The 27,349-nt window shown below is 43.4% G+C and overlaps 1 protein-coding gene across 1 annotated transcript in view; it reads right to left on the bottom strand.

The window, feature by feature from the left end:
* The window catches only part of PKHD1 (PKHD1 ciliary IPT domain containing fibrocystin/polyductin), a 235,370-nt gene that overhangs the window by 171,187 nt on the left and 36,834 nt on the right, over positions 1–27,349 (bottom strand). Inside the window, exons 31-36 of the mRNA XM_023924235.2 lie at positions 26,439–26,634; positions 24,906–24,973; positions 21,327–22,940; positions 21,016–21,159; positions 12,961–13,144; positions 7,522–7,672 (exon numbers count right to left, since the gene is read on the bottom strand). Coding sequence (XP_023780003.2) covers positions 7,522–7,672; positions 12,961–13,144; positions 21,016–21,159; positions 21,327–22,940; positions 24,906–24,973; positions 26,439–26,634 — 2,357 coding nt within the window. The remainder of the gene's footprint in view (positions 1–7,521; positions 7,673–12,960; positions 13,145–21,015; positions 21,160–21,326; positions 22,941–24,905; positions 24,974–26,438; positions 26,635–27,349) is intronic.

Below are 27,349 nucleotides of genomic sequence, written 5' to 3'. Positions count from 1 at the left end.
TTTAAATTTGTTTTTCCTCTGGTTGTACACCTAGATCACATTTTCAGTCTGTGCTAAACGTTGTGATAGCACCAACAGTAACAAAAACAGGGAAAAAAAACAAACTTTAAAAACCCTAAACAACAAATATTATTTATCCTTTCTCTATTCCTCACTCTAAACTCTGTGCACAGAAGAAATCATGACATAAGATGATTTTTTCTCCATCACTACCAGCAGTTTGCTACAGGACCAAATTTTCAGACATTTTATCCTCAAGATTGATTTATTTTTTTTTTTCCAAAGAAATAAAACATAACTGTGCTCCCCTCCCACACACTTCTCACTTCTTGTGGATGGAGTGGGACACCTGATCTTGCCCTCATGGTAAGAAGACAGACCAGGCACCAGAATCAGAACTTCAGAGCTACATCCATGGCCCAGACACATCAAGAATCCCCAAAATGATCCCACTCTGGCTGGGACTGTGTTGCTGAAATCTTCCAGATTTCAGTAGAGGGTGACCACATGCCCAGTCCTTGCTGGGTGCTGAGCCAGATCTCAGAAATATTTGGGAAGGGGTTGTAAAAACACTGTGTTTATACATCCAGCCCACAGTGCTGCTCTGTTTGGGACTGGGGAGAGGACACAAGTCAGAGGGTGATGCAGTCCTGTGCTGGTGACTCAAGGGACCAAAAGGCCACATCTCTATCCCACATCCACATGAAGGACAAGACCATCAGACTTGTCAAGCCATGTTCCAATGCAGAACAAACCTGGGCTAGGTGTGTCTCCAGGTTGCTCAGCCCTTTTCCCATCAAATTCAAGATGGGCAGCTGGAGAAGGCACAAGGCTTCCTCCAACTTCACCCAGAGCCCAAGGCTGGACACCCCAGCACAGTCCCAGGCATCCAACATTCCCACCCCTTCCCCCCAGACTGAGACAAAGCCAGGCTGAACGGGGTTTTGAGACGCCCTATTTGGTGGAAGAATCTACATCTTTCAAGGACCTTTCCAACCCAAACCATTCTGTGAGACCACATCCCACAGATGGAGAACCAAAGCCGTGGTTTCAAGCACAGTCCTTCCCCCTCCAAAATGTTGAATTAGTCAATCAGAGTTTCTGTCATAATGAAATAGAAAAGTGGCAGCAACACTCTGTGCAAGCACCTGGGAGCAAGTGGAGAGGACACGAGCCCACAGTCACACAGGGAGCTTCCCCGTGTCCTTCTGACCTGTACTGGGGCCTTCCTTTTGTACAGAAAGGGAAATATTTGCTTTCTGTTCCCTGGAGCAGCACTTCCAAAATGGCACTTTTCACTCCTAATCTGTTTCTCTTAAGGGTTGGGAGCAGGCATGAATGAACTGGGGGAAAGGAAAACAGCTCTCATTAAATTATGCCACGTTCAGTTCTGATTTCACACAGGTTTGTTTAAATGCCTATAGAAAAGCTTTGAGGTGCTTTGGATTACAGGGGCTGGCATCCCATCCTGGGGATTGTGGCATTCCATCCTGGGATATCCTGGGGACAGCTCCCAATGACCTCTCAGTGCAGCCACTTGAGTGGTCAGGACAAGAGTGTTCCCTGGAAAGCCACTTACAGTTCAGGAAATAATCTGCTCAAAGACATTAAAAAGATAGTGGGGTTGAACATAAAAAAGAAATTTCACAATGCTGGGGGGAAAAGAGAAAGTTTCAGTTCAGGCCTTGATTTTTTTATCTGACAGCAGGAGAGGAAAGAGTTAAACCTCAAATGGGGAAGCCAACAGTTAAAGGAAAATAAAACCACACCACAAGTACATCTCCTAAATTTCCCATTGCAGCCCAAGGCCGAACCCATTAAAAGAAAAAAAAAAAAGAAAAAAAAAAAGAAAAACAGAGAAGAGAAGCAATTTTGCTTATCCTCTCCTCACACACCTAGCAGCCCCTTTTTCCTAATATTTATTTATTTATTTATTTAGCTCCCCCTTCCAGAGCAAGGCCCTTATTTTCTCATTTAGTCCAACAGAGATTGTCCTCCTGGAATGACCTTTTTTTTTCCCCTTTCTCTCTCTCCTCCTCTCCTTCTTCCTCCCCCCTCCTCCCTGCTGCCTCCAGGCCATTGCCCTCGTGCCAGTAACTAGATAACACACTCTATCAGAGATTTTTTAAAAAATCATTGCAAAGGCACTGGGGCTGATAGTGGCATCAATCCTTGCCTGACACGGGCTCGGGTCAACCATTTATCTCTTCGCATTGCCTGTGGTTACTGGGGAGCCCATCTTGGTTCTCTACATCTTAACAACCTTGCAGATGGTACCTCTCTGCTCCAGCAGCCTCTGCACCCCAAGAATGGGTTTGTGGCTTTATTTTTATTAGGTTTTTTTATGGACTGTTCCGCTTCTTTTCTGTGAGGGTCTGGTGGGTTTTATTGCACTCCCCATCTCCTTCTGAAAATAACGCTGGGACCAAGATATCAAGTTAAGAAAACAGAATTTGGAGATGCAAGGGTGGGCTTGCTGGGCTGTTAAAAGTGCATATTTATGAAAATACACACAAAATATTGTAGAAGAGTTTCATCTAGTCCTACTCTTGATGTCCTCTGCGTGACAGGGCTATTTTTGGCTGGTGGCACTGCCAAAGGACCCAGAAACTCTACTCACAGCCCAAGACAACAAAGTCAGGTTCTACCAGGCTACTTGCTAATAAATCCTATGAAACTATTCCCAAACCTCAGCAAGTTGTGATCCCCATGGCCAGATAAAAGGTTCTGCTTTTGCACTCTCTAAATGGATACACAGGAATTAAATATCTTATTGTACCCTGGTTCTTCTTCAAGTGGAGAGATGGGCAGCTTCAAACAAATTCCACATGAAACTGGAACCTCCTCTGTTCCTTCCCCATTCCTGGCAGTGTCCAAGGCCAGGCTGGATGGGGCTTGGAGCAACCTGGTTTGGTGGAAGGTGTCCCTGTCCATGGTAGGGGAATTTGGACTAGCTGATCTTTTTAAGATCTTTTCCAATCCAATTCTGTGATTCTATGACCCCTACCCTGCCTAACTACTCTCAGCCTGTTGTAGTGGTTTTCCTCATGGACTCCCAAGGAGGAGCCCTTCACCCTGAAAAATGCACCCATCAAACATCCACACAGCATGAGGACAGCCCTAAAATGAGATTAAAAAAGAACAACTTCCCATCACTAGTAACACTCACAGATGAAGAACATGCTCAAGGTTTGACCCTGTCCATGGCAGGGGGTTGGAATGAGATGATCTCAAGGGTCCCTTCCATCCCAAACCAATCTCTGACCTTGCATCAGTCCTGCTGTGAGTAATAAAGGAGCAGCCCTTTATGCCCAGAGTGCCCTGGGCTTCCAGAGACCCTTCCATGCTCCCTGAAAGGTTTTGCCAGCTTTGTAAATCACCAAACATCTCCACTGGTTGAAACCATTTCATTGCTTCCTTCACCTCCAAATACTTTGGCATCAAGAGAGATGGTAAGTAGGGAAAAAAAAAAAGGCTGAAAAATAAGGAAAGGAATTATTCAAAAGATCTGCAGAGGAATACAAGGGATTTGAAGAGCTAGTCCTGATTATATTGAGTGGAAGTTGAACAGAAAGGATTTCTGAGGTGACTGTACATGTCTCAGACACAGCCTTTGTGGGGGGGTTTATATTCTTTCCTTTCATGAGAAGTGAACAAAGCAGTTATCCCTGTGTCAGCCACCAAGCTAAGAATTCACAGACCCTCAATTCTCTGAGCCACCCCTTAAATCTCAAGACCTTCCCTTGACACCCTGTTAAAAACGAACTCAAGGCAGCTCAGCACACCCAGGTGGAGCCATAATCCAGGATGGCATTTTTATCTGGCATATCTGGTTATTTTAGTAACCTCCTATCCCTCAGCAGGGACCCCTTGGGAGTTGGGTTGCAGGGAATTCACTGGGACACCAGCTCAGCTTCCCTAAGGCTGACTCAGTACGTGGCATCGGCCCTGTGCCAAATGTTCCATCACCCATGTGGGCCAGCAGAGGAGGAGGAGTGGGAGCAGGGAAGCGCTGCTCCAGCAGCATGTTTGCATCATGATTAGGTCTGGTCCAGCGATCCAGAATAATAATTGGAAGGCTCACTAAGCATAATGGGTTCAGAGCCATCCGAGCCTGGCCAAACCCTCCCATGAGCATCCCCACCTTGTGTTTTCGGGGGGTTCTGCACATCTCATCAGTGTCACCAGAGCTGACATCTCATTATGCAGCCAAGGTGGAAGTGGACAGGTACTGAGTGAGCATTAGAACTTTTCCCTTTCATTATTTAATTCATATCTCCCCATTATCCAGTGTATTCTTGAAGCTGTGAACTAATTAAGTCCTGTGGGATACACAATCAGCGCTGGGGGTTTCTTTTCCCCTCCCTCTCTTTTCAGTAGGCTAAATTGCATTATATATTGAAATAAAAATAATTGTGCAACTCTTCTTAGATAATAACAGAGCAAGTTACCAACACTAATGATGCTGAATGCAACAGTGGGGCAGAAGCCTGCTGCTTACTTCTTGTGACCTAATTAAGTCATACAGGGCAAAAACATTCAAACACAAAGTGTGGCAAGAGATTAAAACAGTTTCTAAAGAAAACCATAGAAAATATTCTTGGGGGGGGGACAACAGGGGGACACAGACCAGACCCCAGGAAAAATCCAAGTTGAACTGAAATTTCATGAAATCTGCCATGAAAATCACAGATCTCGAGGTAGCACCTTGAAACTCCATGAAATTCTGGGAGTCCTCTAGATTCAGATCTGAGCCTATCCCTGACTGTAACCATGCACCTGATGTTCCTGGAGATCCTTCTTTAGGATTCTGTGATTCATGCAAGCAACAGCTCAGAGACCAGAGCTGAAAGGACACAAACTGAGTGATGGATTTTGCAGCACCTACCAGAAAATGCAGCTGTTTAAATAATAAAACTGATGAAAAAATACCCTAAAAACTGTATCATAGAATAATGGGCATATCACAGAAAATCCTGAGTTGCAGGGAACCCAAAAGGATCGTCAAGGCCAACTCCTGGCTCTGCAGAGAACAACCCTAAGAGCCCAAACCTGTGCCTAAGAATGCTATCCAAATGCTGCTTGAACTTTGGCAGGTTTGGTGATGTCACCATTTGTACCTCTCAGGCTCAATTTCTCAGTACCAACATTTTACCTTTTTTTTTTCTGCTCTCAACCAAGTCTGTTGTCTCCTCTTGCCAGTGCCCATTCATTCCATGCCACAAGCCTCTATCAGCCATTCTGCATTACATCTTTTCACTTCCAGCACCCTCCTGGAGCTAATCCTGCTCCACCATCAGCAGCAAATCACCTCTGAGCCAACCCTCCCACAGCACCCAGCTGAGCTGAGTCCTTGGCCTGCCTGGGCATCCTTCAGCTGGCAGCAGAGGAAGCAGAAAAACAAACCACTGAGCAGTGCAGCTGTGCAGAAAACAGGATCATGCCCCTTTTTTATGGAGCGCTTTGAGATCCTTGCATGAGCATGCAAGAGAAGTGCCAGATGTTATTATAAAGAGATGCAGCCCCATTACTTGCACACAGAGTTGTGCTGCCTGCTAATAGCACCATTATCCTAAGGCACGTGGTGCTATTAATGCATTTCACTGCTTAGTGCTGAACCTGGGGACCATTTTTTCCACTGGAAAGGTAAGGCCAGTTCACACGACATGATTTAAACCTCCACAGTGAAGCATGCATGCGCTGCACCAGCTCGTAAATCTTAACGGGGTGCTGTCAGCCAGAAAGGGACCAAAATTGAAGCCATTTATCTGAACTCCCCACCCATCCACCTCTGCTCACCCAAGCCAGTTTTGGGAAGAGGGATAAAATGATTCCGAATGCCCACTGGGTTCATTAAGCAGCAGCAAATCCCAGCTCTAAAGTGCTGCTGTTTTCATCCTGCTCTGAATGAATTTGTTCATTCAGGACACTTAGGACTTCATTGCTTTTCCCTACTCTGAGCAGAAAAACCACAGCAGGGGCAAACCTCACAGCTTCTGCCTCCTCTTCCTCCCACCTGTGTCAAGACAACCTGTCATCCTGCTGCCACTGAGGCTGCAGGTCCTGTGACACAGCTGAGCTGCCCAGACCACCGACAGCAGCAGGGAACATCCCTCCAAGCTGCAGCCCAGCTCTGGGGCTCTAGAGATGCCCTCACCCCATTTGGGAAGGACAACAGGAACGTTCCTGTAAGGAGGAGTTACCATTTGGTCTCATACTTGCCTGGGCACTTCACTCCTGCAGTAACCATCCAGAAATTTTTGAGGGTTGTTGTTCTCCTTAGCTGGGCATGTTTTAGGTACCATAACTAACAAGATTGATGAGCAATAAACCTTAATAGATAACATTCTACATCTGACATTCCTCCACAGACCAAGGACAGGCTTAACAGAAGCAAGGAATTGCAATTTAGGATACTCCACTGCCATAGTAATATTCATGTAAGGTAGTTTTGCAAGTATTCAGACTCCAAAATATAGAATAGATCAGATATATAAGACTAAATATAGAATTCAACAGTAGAAATGCATCAAAATTACTGTGCCAGTACACTGCAGCAACTTTTTGGGGTGGCAAAGTAAATTTAAAGTCCTTAAACACAGGAAATCTCTTCACAGATAGAGTTAAAAATTACTGTGGTAGCTTTAACATTGATGCTGAGCAAATTAACTTAATTTTCCTAAACTATGCTAAAAGACTGTGTGAAATTTTTATTTAATAGATTAAAAATAGCATTTGATTTTTTTTCCTAAGTCAGGTGTGTTACAATCCCCACTCACACATCCCTGTATTCAGGAGGGCTCCACCACATCTCAGGAGCTGCTCCTTTGGGAAAGCATAGTGAAAAAGGGAAAATTTGTGTTCAAAAAAATATCCAGCCCCTCTAAATTTCTTCTTACAGGTGGCTAAACACCCCCTCTGCAAAACTGTGAGGGATCGAACAGGATATTGCAGGTTAGCAGTGACACTTTTACGTATCAAGACTTAAAATTTATGGTGGTTCAGAATTATAGCTTTTTTGTCATGAAGTCTTGGCATAAATCTTCTTTTCTTGCTATACCCATGGATAGCACTGGGAAGACTGTCCCATTTTCCTTCAGCTACTGAAAAGCAGCAAAAATCAAATGTAACCAGGGCTGCACTGAGTGTTAAGTCTCTGCCAGAGAGCTGAAACTGTACCTCATGGCTAAGATTTCTGCTCAATAGAAAAGAACATTTTTAGAACAGAATTGAATTTATATTAAAAAAAAAAAAGAGAGAGTGTTAAAAGATATATACATTGCTCAGAAAATAAGGTAAAGTTCATTTATGTCTCATAAAATACATGATTAGCCATAGTTAACCATTAATTCAGCTGTGCTGCATTAGAACTGCTATTCAAAGTTGGAAAGCATTTAATATTATATATTGCTGCTGCTCAGCCTAAATTGTTTTTTTTCTTGCCCCCCTTTAAATGTACACAATATTACAAATTTAATTTTAAGCTGTTTGAATCAGTCTGTAAAAAAGATTTGATTATACCTGAGTGTTCTGGCCCCAGTTTTTCCATATCTCAGTAATCTTGGCAGTAATTGGCTGATTAGCTCCCTCACACTCCATCTCTGCCTCAGTTTCCATGGTAATGTTACAGGAGCTATTATAGATGAGAACTTCATCTCTTTCCACTTTAGGGCTGAAACGAGAAGGGAGGTTAAATGGGGTGTCATCAATCTTAATGAAATGCAATTATTTTTACTCTTATTAATCATTGCAAGCCATTAGCTTGTGGCAACTCCTGGCCACCATTTGTCAAACTTTGCAAATTTCGGTAATTTTGTTTCCATTCTTTTATTGTTTATTTGCTTTTCCCCCCTTTATCTGCACACACTCAGGATGAAAATACATGCAGTAAATATCTCTCAGTGATGCTTTTCTCCTTCCCCAAACCATCACAAACAGGAACGAGTGCCATTCTAGGACCAAGGCAGGCAGACAAGTGCAGACAGCAGGGGGGGAATCAGCAGTGTTGGGAGCAAAGATGGACTCCTACAAGGAGTAGGGTTTGTTTGTGTCTCCCCCCTCCCCATCTTACTCACACTTAGCAATGGGGAATGAATAACTTGCAGCTCCCCTAGGGCAAGGGGAGAAATTGGAAAAACCACACAACTGGCTAACTGGTCCCTAATTCCAACTGTGAAAAAATGAGCTCATTTAGGGGTTCCAATTCCTGCTACCCAGCTGATTGCAGTGATGCTTTGTTGCTAACATTGGAACATTAACTTAGTAAATTAATTAAACTTACTTAACAGCCCAGACTAAGCAGATTCGATATATGTGCCAGTTATACTAGCAGACATTTGCTCTAAAGCCTCCCCTTGCATAGGGGGAAGAAGTAATAGAAAACATGGTGGGAGAGAAACATCCTTTTTCCTTGGTTTTGCTGCTGACAATTGCTGATTTTGGTAGTGTTTCATTGTGGGGAGCTGTAGGTTTCAACATATGGTTTAGTGGTGAGCAAAGTGTGGTGCAGGGTTAATGGCTGGACTTGATCCCAGAGGTCTTTTCCAACCTAATTGATTCTGTGGCTCTTGGCCATTGCTACTTCTTCCTCTCCTCCCCATCCCACCATCAGATTCACACAGACAAGTCGTAGGAAAGTGAGGAGAAAGGAGTTACAGCACCACCAACACAGCCCAGAAATTACACAGCTTTTCTGAAGAGCTGAGAAAGGACAGAGTTCACAGTGTGATTTACTTAATAAAACACAGGATCAGATAGGCAGGATCAGGATTTTAAGAGGCCTTCAGGCTCCTGAAAATCCTGTGCAACAGGATTTTAGTAAAGTGTCTTTGGGATTAGAATCCCAGAATGGTTTGGACTGGAAGGACTTTAAAGAACACCTAGAGTCACCCCATAATACCATGGGCAGGGGCACTTTCCACTATCCCAGGCTGCTCCAAGCCCCATCCAACCTGGCCTGGAACACTGCCAGGGATCCAGGGGCAGCCACAGCTTCTCTGGGCACCCTGTGCCAGGGCCTCCCCACCCTCACAGGGAAGAATTCCTTCCTAAGAACTCACAAAAATCTACCTTCTGTCAGTTTGAAGCTGTTCCCCTGTCACTCCAGACCCTTGTCCAAAGTGCCTCTCCAAATCTCATGGAATCTCTTAAGGCACTGAAAGGTTTTCTAAGTTCTCCCTGCAGCCTCCTCTTCTCCAGGCTGAACAATCCAAATTTTCCCAGCCTTTCCTCACAGCTGAGCTGTTCCATCCCCCTGATCATCATCCTGCTTCCTCTGGACTCGCTCCAACATCTCCACATCCTTCCTGTGCTGGGGACCCCAAAGCTGGACACTGTTCCAGGTGGGGTCTCATGAGTGTGGGGTAGAGGGGTTGAAGCACCTCCCTTGCCCAAAGCTCTCCCAAAACTGACCCAAGTGGAAAGCCAGGACTCAGAGCTTTGTTGGGAGGGTGATCATCAGAGTGGTTTGATGACCCTGAAGATTAAAAACCTCTCTGCTGGATGCAGCAGCTCACTCTGCAAACAAAGCCCTGCTCTGACCTGCATTTAGGGGCTGTTTGTTTTGCTGCCCTTTTTCAGGGTCAAACTAAAGAAATCAGCCACATTAAAAATCACAGAAATACTAAAAACAAACAAACAAACAAATAAATAAGCCTTTGCAAGTTGCTGAACTCTTTTAACAGCAAATTTTTATTTTTATATTTGAATGAACTTTTCCCTCTCCTGTACTGATAATCAAAAGCCAACCTTGGGAAACTGCTTGCTTTCAATAGCAGCACTTTGAGAATTAATCTTGTTCTGTACAATAATTCAGTGGACTGAGCTATCTTTCAAGACTGCAGAGTGCTTTTTAAAGCTCCAAGAAAAAAAAAAACTTCATCTTTTAAATAAGCAACAATTTGAAAGGCAGAAGGAGGTGGTGGTCAGCTGGATGCAGGGCATGGACACAATTTGCTAAATATTCAAGTCAGTACAAGGACCTTTGAGTGGTTTTCACAGGGGTTTTTTTGCAAAAAAGTAAATTTGCTTTGGTTTTTAGAAGAGCCAGTTCCTTTCTGTCCCCATGCAAGCACATTCTGAAACACTGTTAACAAATTGCAATGTTTAAAGGTAGTGCAAGAAAAGGAATGAATTATTAAATGGAATTCAGGAGTGTATCTTGATACAAATGTTGTTAATGGCAAAACTTACAATTCATTTAAGGAATATGTTTTATGCTTTTGCTATTATGAGCTGATAAAGGATGGGCTCTGCTACAGATTATGTAAAGAAAATATTTATTTAAACCACTGAAAAGCATTGATCCAGGTGGCTGCCCCAGCCCTGGAATGCTCAAGGCCAGGTTGGATGGGACTTGGAGCAACCTGGGGTAGTGGAAGGTGTCCCTGCCATGGCAGGGGGTGGAATGAGGTGAGATTTAAGGTCCTTTCAAACCCAAACTATTCTGTGATTCTATAAAATCAGTAAGAAAAACAGGACAGATCCAATCTGCACCTAAGCCAGGAGTTACTGCAGTGGTTTTTTCCCCGTCCTGTCTTAACTCTTGTGCATTTGCACAGAACTAAAATTTAATTACTAATTAAAGCAATCAATATGTATTTCAAGAATCCTCAAAACAGTTCTTTTCTGGTGGAAACATTTACATTTTCTAAGACCACTCTGCAAATTCCATTAATACTTTAAAATTAAATATTTTTCTAAACTGAAATGTGGAAAACGGTTTTCAGAAGTTCTGAAATAAATTACTTTGTACGATTCAAACCTCTTAATTTTTTTCCTTTTATTTCTTCTCAGATTTCTCAAATCAGGAAACTTTTTTGAAAACAAACAATCTTTTCCCCTACTTCCCTTTAGCAAGAAGTAAACTTCCCTTTAATTTAGAAATAAACGCACTAGAAAAAAAGATCTGTCCAAGTTTTAATTTTTGACTAAAAGGCAAGCATGAGCACGATTGGATGAAAAGTTAAGACAATAAAAAAGACATTGAAGAAGTCAGAAAAATGGAAAAATAGTAGGTAAAAAATGTTGATTGATTTGATGCAGAAATCTTTCCCTGACAAGTTTCCCAGGAGAAATAATGAACCCCATCTCTGGGGCATTCACAGTTAAATTGGACTAAAACAATAAGGAAACAGTCAGTAAAAGGACTTTGTGACTCCCTCCACAGTGGCAGCCCAAACCAAGAAGAGGAAAAAGAAAAAAGTAGTCATAGTTTTATAATAGTAGCAGTAGTATATCATTGAAGATGCAATTTTTATCAGTGAAGAGCTGAGCACAGTTTGGATACTCAGGGAAAAAGAAGCATGAAAGAAACACACATGGGGTTGTCCTGTCCCTCTCAGGTTTATTGGTTCTCTGGATTTGGGTTATACTGATGTGAGGAGAAGCAAAGCAAAGTTCAACCAGACAAGGCAAGGCTCCTGGAGTTTCTTGATTTGAAACAAGTCATTCTGGGAGCAGCAGAACTGATTAAATTAGTTTAATTTAATTTAATTAGTAATTATTTCTCTTTTCACTCAAAAACTGGGAAGAATTTTCTTAAAAAGTCTAGGCCTGATGAAATCTAGATCAAATTAAAAATACTGATGAGGAAGAAGTGACAGACCCACAGAGAGGTATTGCAACTGTGTTAACTTTTTTTTTTTTAATTAATTTTAGTTGGAAACTTCTATTTTTATATTTTTTAACAAGTTTAAAAAATCGTGCCATTCACGTCTTGTTGTCTTTGTACAGTAAATGCCAGTTGAGGATTTTCCCCCCTCCTCAATTCAGGGTATCCAGAACTCTCTCTGGTGAATCAATACCAGGTATGATGTATGGATCAGGTCAGGATGAGGATCAAATCTGCAACCCCACTGAAATACCTGGGCTGTGGCAAGAGGCAGCAGTCAGAAGAGGGTTCACCATGTACAGCAGATCATGGGCAATGCATTTCAATGCTATTCTGATTCTCTATTTACTAAATAACTGCTGAAAAGTTTTATTCAACCTGTTCCAGGATCTAAAGGGGAGTTACAAGAAGCCTGGAGAGGAGCTTTTCACAAGGGCATGGAGTGATAGGATGAGGGGGAGTGGCTCCAAATTGAAGGAGGGGAGATTTTGATTAGAGATTAGGAAGAAATTCTTCTCTGTGAGGGTGGTGAGGACCCAGCACAGGGATATCAGATGATTCCCTGTACCCAGAGAAGCTGTGGCTGCCCCTGGATCCCTGGAAGTGTCCAAGGCCAGGTTGGAGAAGGCTTGGAGTAACCTGGGATAGTGGAAGGTGTCCCTGCCCATGGGTTGGAACAAGATAACCTTTAAGTCCCTTCCAAATAAAATCCTTCAATTATTCACCTGTTTATTCCTTAATTCAGACATCCCTCTTACCCCTAGAAGTAAATGCTCTGCAGGAATAAATCCTCACTTCTCCATCAAAGACAACAGTTCCAAGTTACAATCCTGGACAGCTTGACCATGGATTTGCAAAGTGTAAGGAACCCTTGCACACCCTGCTGAATTCTCTCCTTTTTACTCATGAAAATGTTTGGAGAAAGGCAGAGAGGAGAAAAAGAGAAGAAAAAATAAAAAGACTTCTGCTTTTCATAATGCCTAATCTTTTTTCCCATTGGCATCCACCAGATGTTGCTTAGGATCAGAAGATAAATATTAAAACCTAAGAAGGAACAAAGCAGGCTGTTTGCAAGATGGATTTTCTGATGTCTCTCAAACACTTTCAAAAGGCAGGAGGGAAGGAGGGGGAACTGGAGATGCTTTGATAGGCACAGGAAATGAATTCCACAACCCAGCGGAGCTCTCTAGTGGTCTCAAGGCTAAACTGCTCTACTGGCATCAGTGTGAGGATTAAGGATTTGTTCCTTCAGCCCATCATTTGGAACAGCTCTGCAAAAGGTGGGAAACCACGGGGGGATGTTATTTGTGGATGGAGCAGCTGGGCTGATGGAGAGACACGGCACTAACCTGGCAAAGAGTCCAGCCAAACTCCCCTGGGGCCGCGTGTCCCCGCAGACGTAGAGGTAGGACACAGATCTTCTCTGCTGGGAGGTGCCCACCGTGACTCGGATGTCACATTCAATGAAGGTGGCTCTGTCCTCTTGGCAGCTGGCAGAAGAATGTGTCAGGCCACAGAGCATGGCCAAAGAGGCTGCAAGACAGGAGATGAAAAAATAACCCAAAGCAGCCTAAATACCACTGACACTGAGCATGCTTTAACTACTGAGAGGTGCCATTGCAGGAGGTGTCCCTGCCCATGGAACTGAATGAACTTGAAGGTCCTTTCCAGCCCAAACCATTCCAGGATCCTTTGGCTCCTGATGTGCACCCAGCCTCCCTTTAGGTGCATCCTCTTTGAGGAAAATTAGGTGTCCATGCAGCTCCTTCAGCCCCATTTGTTTTGCGTGAGCAAAATGAAATCTCCTCTGTGCCCTGAGCATCGGGATGGTCCTTGGGATCAAACTGCTCTGTCCAGAAGGAGATGACATTAGGGATTAAATACAAGCATGGACATTTTTTCTGGGAGAGACAGAACATGGTTTACAGTTCAAGAATATGGCAGAAATTTTTCTTCCAAGGAGACGTGACAACACATATCAGAAGTTTGAAATCCAGAAACAGTTTTTGAGGAAAGTTTGACACAGCTTGGAGGGCCACTGGGGAGCTGGTGGGAACTGGGATCTCCCACCTTATTTTATAGCTGAGTATGACTTGAGATGTGGTCCAAGTTTGCCTCCATGGATGAGATAAAAATTGCAGTGGGAGCTGCTGTTTGAGGTTTATTTAAAAAACAAGTGGTGTGAACACCTGGGAGAATTTTTTCCATGCAAAGGGTTGCTCAGCACTGGAATGCAATGCCCTGGGGGGTGGTAGAGCCACCAGCCCTGGAGGTGTTCAGGGAATGCCTGGACATGTCACTCAGTGCTCTGGGCTGGGTGACCAGGTAGGGGTCAGTCACAGGTTGGACTCGGTGGCCTTGGAGGTTTTTTACCAACCTAAGTGATTCAGTGTGACTCTGTGGGAAGAAATTAGATTTTCTTATTCTAAATCCAGACAAAATGTGCAAAAAAAGAAGTATTATGAACTGTCACTGAAGTTCAGATTCACTGAAATATTTAGGTTTAACAGTTTTAGAAAGGAGTCCTTTAAGCATTAAATCATGACAGACATTAAATCTGTTTCTCTCAAAGCCCTGACTTTTGGAGAATATTCATTAATCCTGAACTAACCAAATAGTTGTAATGAACTCCTGAAAAGGTCTGTGGACAGTATAACACACTGCACTGTAGCACACAAGAGGAGTCCTTAAGCATCAGAAATCAAATCAATGGGAATTTAACAAGAAAGGGTTTTTTTCTATTTGCTTTTATAAGTTCCAATTTGTTTAAAAGGTACCTTGTTTGCTGGAGAAGTGTCATTGTCAATGAATACCTTGTCTCCTAAGCAATCCTAAAAAAATGTGGTTTGAATTTTAAAAAATATGAAAATGTTCTATTTCCTAAATTAAAATATTTAGCACAATTTGTTAAAACTTATTATTTCATATGGGGTACTTCTGAAGAGTTTATAACTCTTTAATATTTCAGGTATTTTTGAAATATTAAAACCTATCAGTTCATCTGCTCTGAACTTTAGAGAGAGAGAGTTTATCTCTATTTTTCTTCTCTGGATTTAGAATGAGAAAGTAAAGTTACCCACATGCTTCACAAATTTTGCAATATGCTAAACCCCTTTCCTTCCCAAAATCCAAGGGGAATTTTCTTGCTTGGCATCCAAACAGAGCCAAATAAAATCCCTGCCTTGAAGACATCTAAGACAAGTAATAGGCAGAGAAACCTAAAAGAATGATAGCTAGATTTTGCTTTTATTGTCTATAAATTCTGTCTAGAGCTACTTCAAGTATTCTGTGACTACAACAAAAGCCTTATGTCTTTTCTGATATTCCAAGGACATCTTAAACATCATTAAATATCTGTGTTTTGACAAATAAATAGCATCCAAGAGGACTAAATGCTGCAAAGATCTTGCATTTGCAACAACCCACAGCAGAACCAATTCATTACAGGAGGGCTTTGGTTTTCTTTTGTGGTCTTGAAAAGAGCCTGGCAGGGTTTTCCTATGTGGAAAACCACTTGAACTCTATTTTGGGATGAATGTTGGAAATTACTCACAGAATCTCAGGACTGCTTTCCTCGACATTTTGCTGCTGTCAAGGAACTTGCCTGGCTCATGTAGGTCACCAGAAGGTGTTTCCCACACAGCCCTGAGAGCTCAGCACAAGAACAGTCTGGCACTTTTTGAACCCCAAAATGTGGAAACTGGGCATTTCTGTTGTGCTCCAGTGCCCTCATGCCAAAGTTATCATGCCAGTAGGAACAGGAGGCCTTGCATCCCACCAACAGCTGAAATAATATTTAACTCAAACCAGGCAAACAAAGGTATTAATTTATATAACCTAAGTTTTAAAATATGGCTACAAAAGGCTGCCAAGAGATCAGAGGAAGCAAAATCCAAGCAAACACTACTTAATCTGTACACCCCAGAATCAAACTTAGAATTGCTTTCTCTCTCTCAGGTGGAAGGAAGGAAAAATCTCACCTCCCCACTCCACATCTCCAGTCCATCTGATGGAGATACCACTTTTAGAGGAGATGTTCTTTTCCCATTCCTTCCTTGGGTTCCTAAGGTACTCCTATTTCCCTCCTCCCAGAGGTTTAATATCTTTATTCATTTAGGAGGACATCTTGGCCTTTCCCTTCCCATTCCTCTGACCATGAAACACAAATTGGTATTGTTGGTGCCATTATCTCCTACCACAACAGCAGCAAAAAAAAACCAACTAAAGATTTCAACACACTTTTGGCACATCCTAAAAGGATATTCTGGCTGTTCTGGGGCACAATTCTTCTCCCTGCTTAATTGGTTAGTGTTCAAACCCCAGAACGAAGCTGCTTTAGGCTTTATCCTCCCGATAAAGATCAAACCTTGCAATCCCATCGCTGGGATGAATGCACTCAGCTCATTACAGCTTCTCTTTTGAGATCAGACACTACGGCAGCCAAATCTCTGTGTGGTGGCAATGGCTTAGGGACTGACTACCCCCAGCCCTGGCTTTGAGGGATACTCTGGCTTAATCCAGGATATCGGGATGCTCAGCACAAGGGCTTTGTTCTGGGTCACTGTTTAATAACAACTGCTGGACGTGTGATGAGGCTCAAACCTGCAGGAGGCTCCAAGGGCAGCTGGGGATTGATTGAAGAACTGCCCAAGGAGTCCCAGTGCCAAAACTCACATCCCTGATTATCCACCCCTCACAAAATGGACTGTGGAGCATCAAGATGTGCTTAGCAGGGGAGACAAAGAATTTTAAAAACAAAGTTAATAAAAGGGGGAGGAGAAGGAGACCTTTTAAGGTCATGGAGTCCAACCTCTGCCTGTGAAGAATTGTTCCCTGTGAGAAATTCATTTCACACAGACAGGTTTCAGAAGTCCCAAGAGATGGTTTTCAAACATCTATTCTACTGCCTGATAGATCTCACTGTCAGAACATTCCTGCCATGTAATTAATATGCTTTATTTCCCCCTCTAAAATTCATTTCTGGATTTGAAAGGTAGAAGGAACCATTTTGATCCCTTGGTTTGGTCTCCACAATAAACATCAGAGGCCCTGGTTTCTAATGAGATCCCAATTGCCACAACACCACAGCAGACCCTCCTTATATCTTCTGCATCTACTCATACAAATCCCCAGGTTTCCCTGGCTCTAGTCCCCATTGTCCTGGCTCACTGGATCTTCTTGTTAGAAACAAAACTCATTTCTCCCTCTCCTCTTGCCCCATTCAAAGAGCTTCATCGAACCACATATCTCATCCTTTTAAACCAGCCTCATTTCTAGGCTCTAATCTAAATCCTCTGCCCTAAACATCCACTTTTACCAGTGGAGTCTGGTTAAGGGCAGGGCCAGCACCCTCCAACAAAGATCCCAAGAACTGTTACATCAAACTTCTAAAGTCAAACCTGTTATTCCAAGCATGCTGATGCAACCAGGAACATCAGGCTCAGCTTTTACCTTGATGCATCCTCTTGTCAATTTATCTCCTTTTAAAGGTGCCTTCCTTACCTTCACCATAATGGAAAACAAGAAATCTCAGGGACAGGCTTGCTGGCAAAATTATATGTGGTATTTACCCTAATATCACCTTAAAGGAATAATCAGTTATTTCCTCACCTGTCTCAAGCTTCCTACCAGTTTTCTCATCTTTCACAGGAGCACAACTCAGTCCCACAAACACTAACCAGGTGTTCTGTAAATTTAACCCAAATTGAACAGAATCTACAACTGCATTTTCACTCGTGCAGTGGCACAAGCAACAAAGCAAGAACCAGAGAAGGGGAGAACTTTCAGAATAATTCATATTCATAGAATAATTTTGTTTGGAAAAGCCTTCTAAGATTGAGCCCAACCATTCCCCCAGCACTGTCAAACCCACCACTAAATCATGTCCCCAAAAGCCACATCTACATGGCTTTTGAACCCTTCTAGGCATGGTGATCAAGCCAGTTATATCTTTAGCTTTAAAGACTCATGGGTTAGTCTGGACATTTTCTTTTGGTTTTGTTTTTCCTTGAAGGCAGTGAGGTTTTGTTAATTTTATTTAATTTTGTTAATTTTTTTTTTTTAAGCTTTAAGGCTGAAAATCAAATTTTAGCTCTGTTCTGATTTGATTTTTGTGCATCTTGCAAAAGACAGCAGTTTTCATAAAGAAGTTTAGTCCTGCATTCCCATTTCTTGTGCTCTGGCTTGAGCATATCTCAGTAACATGCCCAGCTCTTGCCAGTGATCAAACCAAAACCTCACAGTGACCCTGCTCAACGCCCGTTCCTAAGGAAAGCTCCATGGGGAAGGCTTATGGATGGATCCTGCTGAGCCTGGCAAGTCCTCATCTCTTAGAAAACTTCCTGCTCAAAGGGAAAGAAGGAAAGAAGTCACATTTCCTACCTGCAGAGCCTTGCCCTATGGATTGGATCACATGAGAGAGCTACATGGACTGGTTGGGGATTCCCACGTGGACATCTCTAATCTCAAGCAAGGCAGACACAACATGACCCAGCACTGGGCCCTGGGGCAGCTGCTGCCACCTGACATCCCACAGTGCCAGAGGAGAGGGGGTTCTGCTCCACGGCCCTCAGTAACAGGAGAAATGCAGCTTAAACTCCACGTCAGCCAGTTCAGTGAGCTGAGCTGGGAAAAGTCAGACAAATACCCAGCTTGGACACAAGAGAGGAGCCTGGGGCACCACAGACCTCCCCTTCCCTTTCCTTCACAGTCCTGTATCCCTGGAGTGTCTTTGCCACCCACGTGGACCAGGCAGTGCAAGAAAGGCCTGAGCACTGGATGTGCTAGCACCAAGTGGCACGATGTAAACCATGAGGTGAGACTGGAGTTACTGCACTTAAAGCACCCTAAATTTGGTGAGGGGCAGGTTTAAAACCTTAATTTATTTTTTTTTTTAAAAAAAAAGGTCCTTAAACATTAAGCATTAGGTGGAAGAGTGTCTGGAAAGCATCTTGCTCTGTGTACAGACTCAGCCATGCCAGATGCAGATGTGCACAACCTGAATACAACTGTCCCAGGGAGCACAGAGAGCCTGACAAACACAGATCTGAGCAGCCTGCAAAAGGATTTTTATTTTTTATAGAACTGAAATAAATAAATAAATAAATAAATTTGTAAATATTTAATTAACAAATATTTTGCAACTCGACTGGTGAAGCTGGCAAGGCTTCAAAAGCAGGGGCAGGAGAGAGAGGGTGAGGCAACTCTTCCTTTGCGTTTCCTCTCCTGATACACAAGCAGCGATCAGCATTCATTTGCTGACATCTAGTGACAGGAGAGAGCATCGTGGTCCTGCCAGTAAGATTGTTTTCCCCAGGCTCCCTCTGCCACCGACCACTCAGTGAGTTCTGAACACAGTTTGTATCTATGGGATTAAATTTTAGCATACTATTCTCCCTGCAATAACCAGGGTGCCCTATTTTGTCCTTTATTTATTTTTTTTTTTTTCCAGCACTCCAGCATCATGTATTTTTCTATTTAAAATAACAAGTTTTGTGGACTGTGCCTAGGCCTTGTTTAAAACAAAGAAAACTGAGCTCTTTATGTCCTCTTGGTGTCTCTTTTTGAGTGCTGGTGGTTGGGTCTTAAAGCCCCAATTTTTTCTCCCATTTTTCTTAGTATTCCTCATGACACTGCGGGTGGAACTACAGGATCTTTAAGGTTCCTTCAACCAAAATCTTTCTAGGATTCTTTGAAAGGAACTGTTCAAAATTACAGGAGTAAATTTAGAATTCGGGAATAAGTGAGGCTGAAAAGAACACCTGGATGCTTCTTGTCTCAGCCCTTGCTCAAAAGAATGTTAAATTTCACATTGGGGTGGTTTCATGGCAAATAATTTATTCAACTTCTATTTTGGAGGATATTCCACACACCTTTGAAATAAAACTCTGTAAATTTACCCTGATGGACACTCTAACTTTCCACCTTTCACATCCACAAAGAATAAGAGGTCATGGATTCCTGGTCACAGTTCTGATCAGCCTCAGAACAGCAAATATTTCTGCAGACCTCCAGATGTTCTCCAACTTCAGAGCTATGAAGGGGCTGAAATGTTAAGCTTCCAAGCTTAATGTTAAATGAAATTAAATGTTAATCTTCCAAGCTGGAATCCCTGAATCACAGCACAATTTAGGTTGGAAAAGATCTCCAAGATTGCAGAGTCCAAGACTTGACTGATCCTCATCTTGTCACCCAGACCAGAGCACTGAGTGCCACCTCCAGTCATTCCCTGGGCAACTCCAGGGATGGAGACTCCACCAAGGAGTCAAGCACCAAGGTGAATACTGCATGTTTAGAATTTGGTGAAAGGCTCAGAGGTGAGACTTAGAAGTCTTAAATTCTGCCTTTTGCAGATCTGAGAAGCCTAATTCTGAGCCTTCAGTAGGAAAAGGAGGAAACATAATTTGTCCCAGGAAATGCTCATTTTGAAGAGTTAGCTCTAAAATTCAGGCAGGGTTACTTCTCTCTTTGAGAGACATGGAGATCATCATGTCTCTCCCAGTTAAGGAAGATGTTCTGGTCATGATGGATGACCACATTCTCCTCTCAAGGAAGTCAAACCCTCACCTCCAGCTTCTCAAAGGTATGAACTGGCCCTGGTCTGTCATCTGTTCACCCTTCCAGTCATTCAACCTTCTACACCTTTACCTCACTGAGGCCATCCCACCACGTAACCAAAACACAAAATGTGTGTGGCCACAAAATCAAAGAATTTTAAAGTTTGAAAAGACCTTTAAGATCATCATGTCCAAGCATCATCTCACCAACATCACTAAACCATGTCCTCAAGTGTCACATCCACACATTTTTTTCACTCTTTCAGTAATGACAACTCCATGACTTCCGTGGGTACCATCCTCCAAAGCTTGAAAACACTTTATGCAAAAAAAAAATTCTGATATCTAAGCTTAAAATTCCCTGGTGCAATTTGAGATACTTTCCTCAGAAGAAATGGTGTTTAAGGGAGCTTAATTCATTAAGGTGATCATGATGGCTTAGAGCTGCTGGGGTACCCAACCCTGCAGTCCACGTGCAGGTTTAATGTGGGGCAGCTCTGCCCAGGAATAACTGCTGTGAGGAAACATTGATGTCATGCAAGTGTGGCCACAGGCACATGATGGATCTAGTCCAATGTCCATGGCCACTGACACAAAATCCCACCCTGACACCATCTGTTCTCAGACTGAGTTAAAAAACCAGAAGTCATAGATTCATGGAATGATTACTGTTGGAAAAGACCTCCAAGATCATCAAGTCCAAACTTTGTCAGTGCTATGTTAATTCCTCTCCTCTCTCCAGGGTTGCTCCTTATTCCCCTGGGATGAGATACACTCGGCCTCCCCATTTTGGGTCAAGCTTTTAGGGGATATTTTTAACACCATGACAGTTTCTGGGTTTTAACTGACCTCGTAGGCGTGGGGCAAGGCAGCTCAGCTCAGTCACTGTCATGTTGCCCAGGAGTTCACAGCTGGTGCCACAGACTGTGACCAAAGTCTTCCCTGGGGAAAACCCAGTTCCATGCAGGTAAACTTGTCCTCCATTCAAGCCACCTTAGAAAAGAACAGAAAATGGGATTTAAGACAGAAGCTGACATCCAGCTGTCAACAAAAGTATTTTTTTTAATCCATAATTTTTGCTTTCATGATGAAAAGCCCCTGTCACTGCAATGCCTCACAGAAAACCCTGTGAGGAAGTGCAGCAACCCACCATGACTTACCCCAGTTGTGACGTGCAGCTGTCACTGTCAGATGAGAAGTGAATGTCAGGTTGGAGGAAGCCCATCCCCTGGGAATATCCAGGCCCAGCACAGGGTACTCGCCCACAGGGAGCAGAGGAGCTGTGCACTGCAACACAGAGCGAGCGATGGTGATGTTGCTGCAAGGAAAATCTCCAATAAACACAAGGATAACGTCCATCTCTGTGACCTGTGATACTGTCAAAGTTAAAAGGAGACCGTTGGAAACAAGTGAAAGGAAAGCTGGGGTGAATTCCTCATTGTAACTTATTGTTCCAAGGTAATAGGAGTGTCCATCTACTTTCAGACTCAGAGCCCTCGTGCCTTTCCCTGGAGGCACTGTGCACTGGATGAACACACAGGTGATGTTGAGAACAAGGCAAGGACGATGCTCTATGAGGACTGAAGTCATCCTCTTTCCCTTCAGGGCCAACCCAGCTAAGCTGAGCAGGCCTCCGCCATTGGTGCTGAAATTCCGTGGGTAGAACTGGTACACCCAAGGCAGGATGGTGAGAATGCTGGATGTCCCTCTGAAACAAGCACGACCACTTTTCCTGCTGGATATGGAAACGTTGTGCTCCCCTGGGGCCAGGCAGGCTGTCTGGCACTTGATGATGGTTTCATTCCAGAAAGTCACCTTGCAGGCAGTGCCGTTATCCACGTGTACCACGGGGCTGTCACCCTGCCACGCCAACCTCTGTCCTTTGATTGTCACGTAGGTGAATGTCCCATTGGTCTTCCAGGTCACCAGGTGGACCAGGGGGGTCCAGTGCTCATGAAGGTGGAGTGTACAGTCCCCAAGGCACACACTGCGGACCCCATTGACAAGCACGGTGACACTGAGAGCCCGAGATGCCTCAGCCAGCCACTGAGGGTGCAAAGGGTGGGCCCCTGGAAGGACAACACAACTGATGGAGTCATTATCAGACTTCTGGATCTCACAGGAATAATTACTCTCCAGGTTGACCTGTACCAAATTCCTCCTGGATTTCAAAGCAACACCAGATATAGTGAGCAACATCCCGCCACAGATGGATCCTTGAGATGGGAATATGGAGGTTATCTGTGGAGTTATGGTGAGGGCCTGCTGCCTCGCTGTCACTTGAGCATATCCCAGCTGCCTCTGGATGACCTGGATGGGGAAAGTCCCAGGTTCCAGGCTGTTCAGTGGCAAAGAACACCGATAAGACATTGCAGACTGGTTGTCCCATTGAAACTCAAGTTGACATGCACTGTGTCCAAGCTTAGCCGTAGATCCAGTGATGTTTATTCCCTGAATGCTCAAGAGCAGGCTGCTGTCTGTGATTTCTGTTTCAACAGAGGTAACGAGGGGAGTCAAAGCTCTTTGGTAGTTAAAAGTGATGGTCCTATTTGCCAAGAGAGCTTGTTGAAGTGACCCACTGCTGATGACTACATTTACTCTGACAGAGGTGTGACGTGAATCTTCATTAGACCAATTAACAGCTGGTGGGGTCAGGCACTTAATTGTCTCTTCTTCCAGTTGAGTAACTGTACAGGTTTGACTGTCCATTGACACAGAAACCAGGGCAGGATTTTGGCTAAAGCCCACCCCAGAGATTGTGAGCAGTGTTCCACCTAGGAGCAAAATAAAATAAGGAAGAAGGGTATTATACTCAGAAGAGGAATTCATGACTGTCTCTGAACCTTCTCAGGATCTCAAGGATCAAACCATGATCTTTAAGGTCCCTTCCAACACAAACCTGTTATGATAAAGCTGATAAGCATGACAGGCTGAAGGAAAGAAAAAATAAAATCTGGTTTTTTGGGCAAGACAGAGACAATAGCAGCCATATATCAAGATAATCCTATGTGGACAAGAGGCTAAGGTAACAAGTAGCCAGTGACATTTGTGGCAGTAAATGACTGTAGAAAGCTTCCACAGAAATTGAGAAAGCTGCTGTGAAAGACCCCTGAGAGTAAACAGAGACTGAACTCTTCATGCAATGGGACTGTCTGTACAGGTGGGTGGGGAGGTAGTTCTTGATGCCCACAGGGAATTAGAATGTGATTGTGAATTTAAACTCAGGCATTGTCAGATTTCATGGAATCATCAAATAGTTTGGGTTGTAACGAGCCTTAAAAACCATCTCCTTCTAACCCCTTGCCATGTGCAGGGACACCTCCCAAGACCAGCCTGGCCTTGGACACTTGCAGGGATCCAGGGGCAGCCACAGCTTCTCTGGGCCCCCTGTGCCAGGGCCTGCCCACCCTCACAAAGAAGAGCTCACCCAAAGGCTCTGTCCATGTTCCTTTTGTTTGTAGTACTGGTACTCCCTGTGTCCTGCCTTGCTTCAACCTCTCTATCCATTAAGCCCATTCTCTTCCTTTTCCCATGATCTAGCTGAAAAGAATAAGTTTGTTTATGATGAGGTTTCTTTTTAAGTGAGCCCAAATCCTTAACCCAGATGCACACCTAAGTGTTGGAGATTACAAAAGATTACAGGTAAGGGGGGAGGGATTGGTGCTTTTTTTGCAGCAAGGAGATTTTAATTCAGCTTAAGCCATTCACAAAACCACAACCAAAGAGTTAATCAGTTCTTATTTAATTTCCAATTTACCCTTAAATGTAAAAAGAAATATAAAACTTTTATTATTTTTTGTAGTATGGCCTAGTCTTCAAAACTGATAGGAATTTCTCTCCAAGCTCTATCCACTTTCTCATCTTTCAAGGCTTGAGCACTTCACAAACTATTGAACTAATCACGTACCACAAAGCCTCTGTATCTTTGTGTCTTTAAAGGTGTTGTGAGCCTGGGAGAGCAATCTGTGGAGGACCTGAGGTTGTAGCACAAGAATTTCTCTGTCTTCTATAAAAGCATTTCTAAGGGCTCATGTAAAATTCACTACAGGGATTCAACTCTCCTCCACCACCAGCCAAGTGACAAAATAAATCAACCACCTCAAATCTGCTTTTTAAGATTTAAAGTAAAACTTTTCTTTTTCAATTCAGCAGTGTTCTGCTCAGAAACACTTAAATTATTTCCAGTGTCTAAAAGCTTAGAATGAGATTAATAAATATTTCCCTTTTGATTAAAATTAACGCTGAAAAGGGGGCTTTTTTATTTTGTCATTTCAACATAACAAAAATGAACATCCCTTTTGGGATCACTTGAAATTATTGTTTGCTTCAAACCACAATTGTACTCTGCTTTCCATCTAACATCAACATGGAAAACCTTGAAAGATGGGGGCAAAATGACTGAAAGAAACAGCACAGATGAGCCAGGTGTGGGAATGCTTTGTTTTCCCAACAAGAACATGCAAGGACACATGAGCAAACACTTGGGGAAATCAAACTCAAAGCACAGGGAGCCCTGAGCCAGCCAACCAGATGGAGGGATGCTCACTACAATCCCACGTTTCCAGCCCGCTGCTGTCTGCCATAATATTAATTATGTCTGCAAATAAAGGGTCACAGATTCAAAACCCCCTAATTTAAACAGATGTGAAATGGGATGCACTTTCCATTCCTGCAGGAAAACTCTGCCCTTGATCCCTGTAACCTCCATAAGTGGCTGCTGATGTATCAAGGGTGTTTACCCAGAATGGAGCCACAACACGGCTCGATGCTGAAGATCTCGGAGAGGTACTGGATTACTGGCTCAACCCTGCAAAACACAACCAACACAGAAAGGATTTGGGGCAGTTAGGGGTATTCTTTTATTTTTCCTCCCTGTCACAGTGCTTTTCTTTATTACAACTCCAAGAAAGCCAAACACCCACCTGCAACATCCCCTTTGTTTGATGTCACAGTGAGAGGACCACCCAACACCCCAAATTTTTCCATGTGGTTTAGAATCACAGAATGGTTTGGGTTGGAAGATCATTAAGATCATTCCATTCCAACCCCCTGCCCCTGGGCAGGGACACATTTAAGCTACATCTATCACAAACACTCTCTTATCAATTGGCAACTTGTGGGCCAAATTTTAGTACAACTGATTTACCCATCAAAGGAAGCAAGAATCAGGATTTTTTGGTGAGAAGATCCCACTGCAGCTGTGCTCAAGAGAAGTGCATTGAAAAGGCATCACAGCTTCCCTCTCTCCTCACACCCTCCTACCAGAGAGTGGAGTAAACTGAACAAGAGGAATCCCAGGCATGAGCTCCTGAAGCCCACCCAGATAGAGTTATAGCTCTATTTCTGTCCCATCTGTTTTTCTTTATTTTCTTCATCACTCTGCTTTCAGAAACATCCCGTTCTCTAAAAAGACATGCTAGAGAAGGGATCTTCCCAATCCTGCAATCCAGCCCACCAGAGATCAGAGTCTTCTCCTGGGATGATCCATTTCCTTCCAATCTATCCCTGGAGATGAAGTGATGGTGCTGCTAACAGACTCCAGTACCAGGTGGGATGAATCCCTGTGTGCCATCCCACCAACCACAATTTTTCTCTTTCTGCAGTTCATTGACATTACAAGCAGCTGAAGTCAGTTTGTGAGCAATAAAAACACCTCATTTCTCCCCAATATCGTCATTTCAGGATCACTCCTGGCAGTTGCCATGGCTGGGGAACAAAATTGTGTTGCCTGTGAATACATTCCTCTATCCCAATTTCAGGTCAGCTTTCCCCCACACTTTAATTCATTTATACTACATTTATCCAGGCATGAACTTGAAGTGTCACCTTAGGAGATGGAAATAGCATCATTTAAAAATTCTCCAAACAAAGCATTTTTGTATTGTTCAAACTAGCTTTTGTTTTTCTGATGAAAAGTGTTTCTTTTCTTCTGCTGTTTTCCTACAGCAGGATTTATCTGAATTTGACCTGGATCTGTGAATACCTTTGATTGCCTGAATATGCATTTTTCATCAAATCAACTGTTTTTTCCTAAAATGTTTCTCTCCTGCCTCCTACTGATCCAAGGGAAGTTAATTGACTAGCATTAAGCAGTTTGCTGACTTGGGCTCCACAGATAAGCAAATGCCTTGATAATTATTCATAATTTCATACCACGCTGCAGAATTCACCGTTAGGTACAGAATTCATGAAAAACTCAAACCTTCCTTTTCAGATTAACCCTAAAACACCAAATAGGATGGAGAATGAAGTTTCTCAAGGAAAATACACACCTGCTTGAAGCGACAGCGATGCCATTGATGAGGACAGAAATGTTGTACCTCCCTGCAGGCAGGGCTGGAAGTGTCACATTAACCCCACGCTCTGTCTGTGCCTGGAACTGTGGCCACGAGTCCCCAATTTGGACCTTGACATCTGAGCCCTGGTAGTTGGCAAACTGGGATATTCCAATGTGAAGCTCCTCACCTCCTGCAGAGAAAGGAAGCTTTTCAGTGTTTCTGGCAATGTTTATTTTAGCACACATGACCATTGCCTGAGGAAGAGCAGGGTCCCATCGAAGAAGAAGAAGAATAGGAAGAATAGATCCAGCCATGCCCAGCAGCCCAAACCCAAAATGCTGAAGATTGTAGCTCTGTAGGTTCTGTATCTTACCCAATCTCTCCTGCATAAGGTCACCAGCTATCAGGGTTGTCTTGAGACATCAGCACAGTGAACTTGGTTATGGCCACCAATAGCCACTCTCAGCAGCACTCAGGATAGGATCCATGTCCCCTTTACCATAAATGTCAGTCCTATAAATGTCTGAACCTGATATAAACCAAATCCAGTTTTTTTAAAGCTCTGGAGCTGAGGGGTTCTGGGAATTTTTTTTAAATTCCTCATAAACGATCTAGAGCCTGTTTTTCAGAGTTGTGGAGCCATGTTATAGTAACAGGAGCCTTCTGCAGTAAAATCAAAATTTCCTTGGGTACCTAAAGTCAGATGTGCTCATCATGGTTTAACCCCAGATGATATCTCAGCCCCACACAGCTGCTCATTTGCTCCCCTGCAGTGGGATGGGGGAGAGAATTGGAAGCATAAAAGGGAGAAAACTTGTGGGTGGAGATAAAAACAGTTTAATGGGTAAAGCAAAAGCTATGTGTGTAAAGCAAACCAAGGACTTTTTTCTCCTCTTCCCATGGGC

This window comes from Cyanistes caeruleus, chromosome 2 (assembly GCF_971803275.1).
Source record: "Cyanistes caeruleus chromosome 2, bCyaCae1.hap1.1, whole genome shotgun sequence".
In the NCBI taxonomy this organism is placed as follows: domain Eukaryota; kingdom Metazoa; phylum Chordata; class Aves; order Passeriformes; family Paridae; genus Cyanistes; species Cyanistes caeruleus.
Note: the sequence above shows the minus strand (reverse complement) of the source record. Positions and strands in the feature narration are given on the sequence as shown.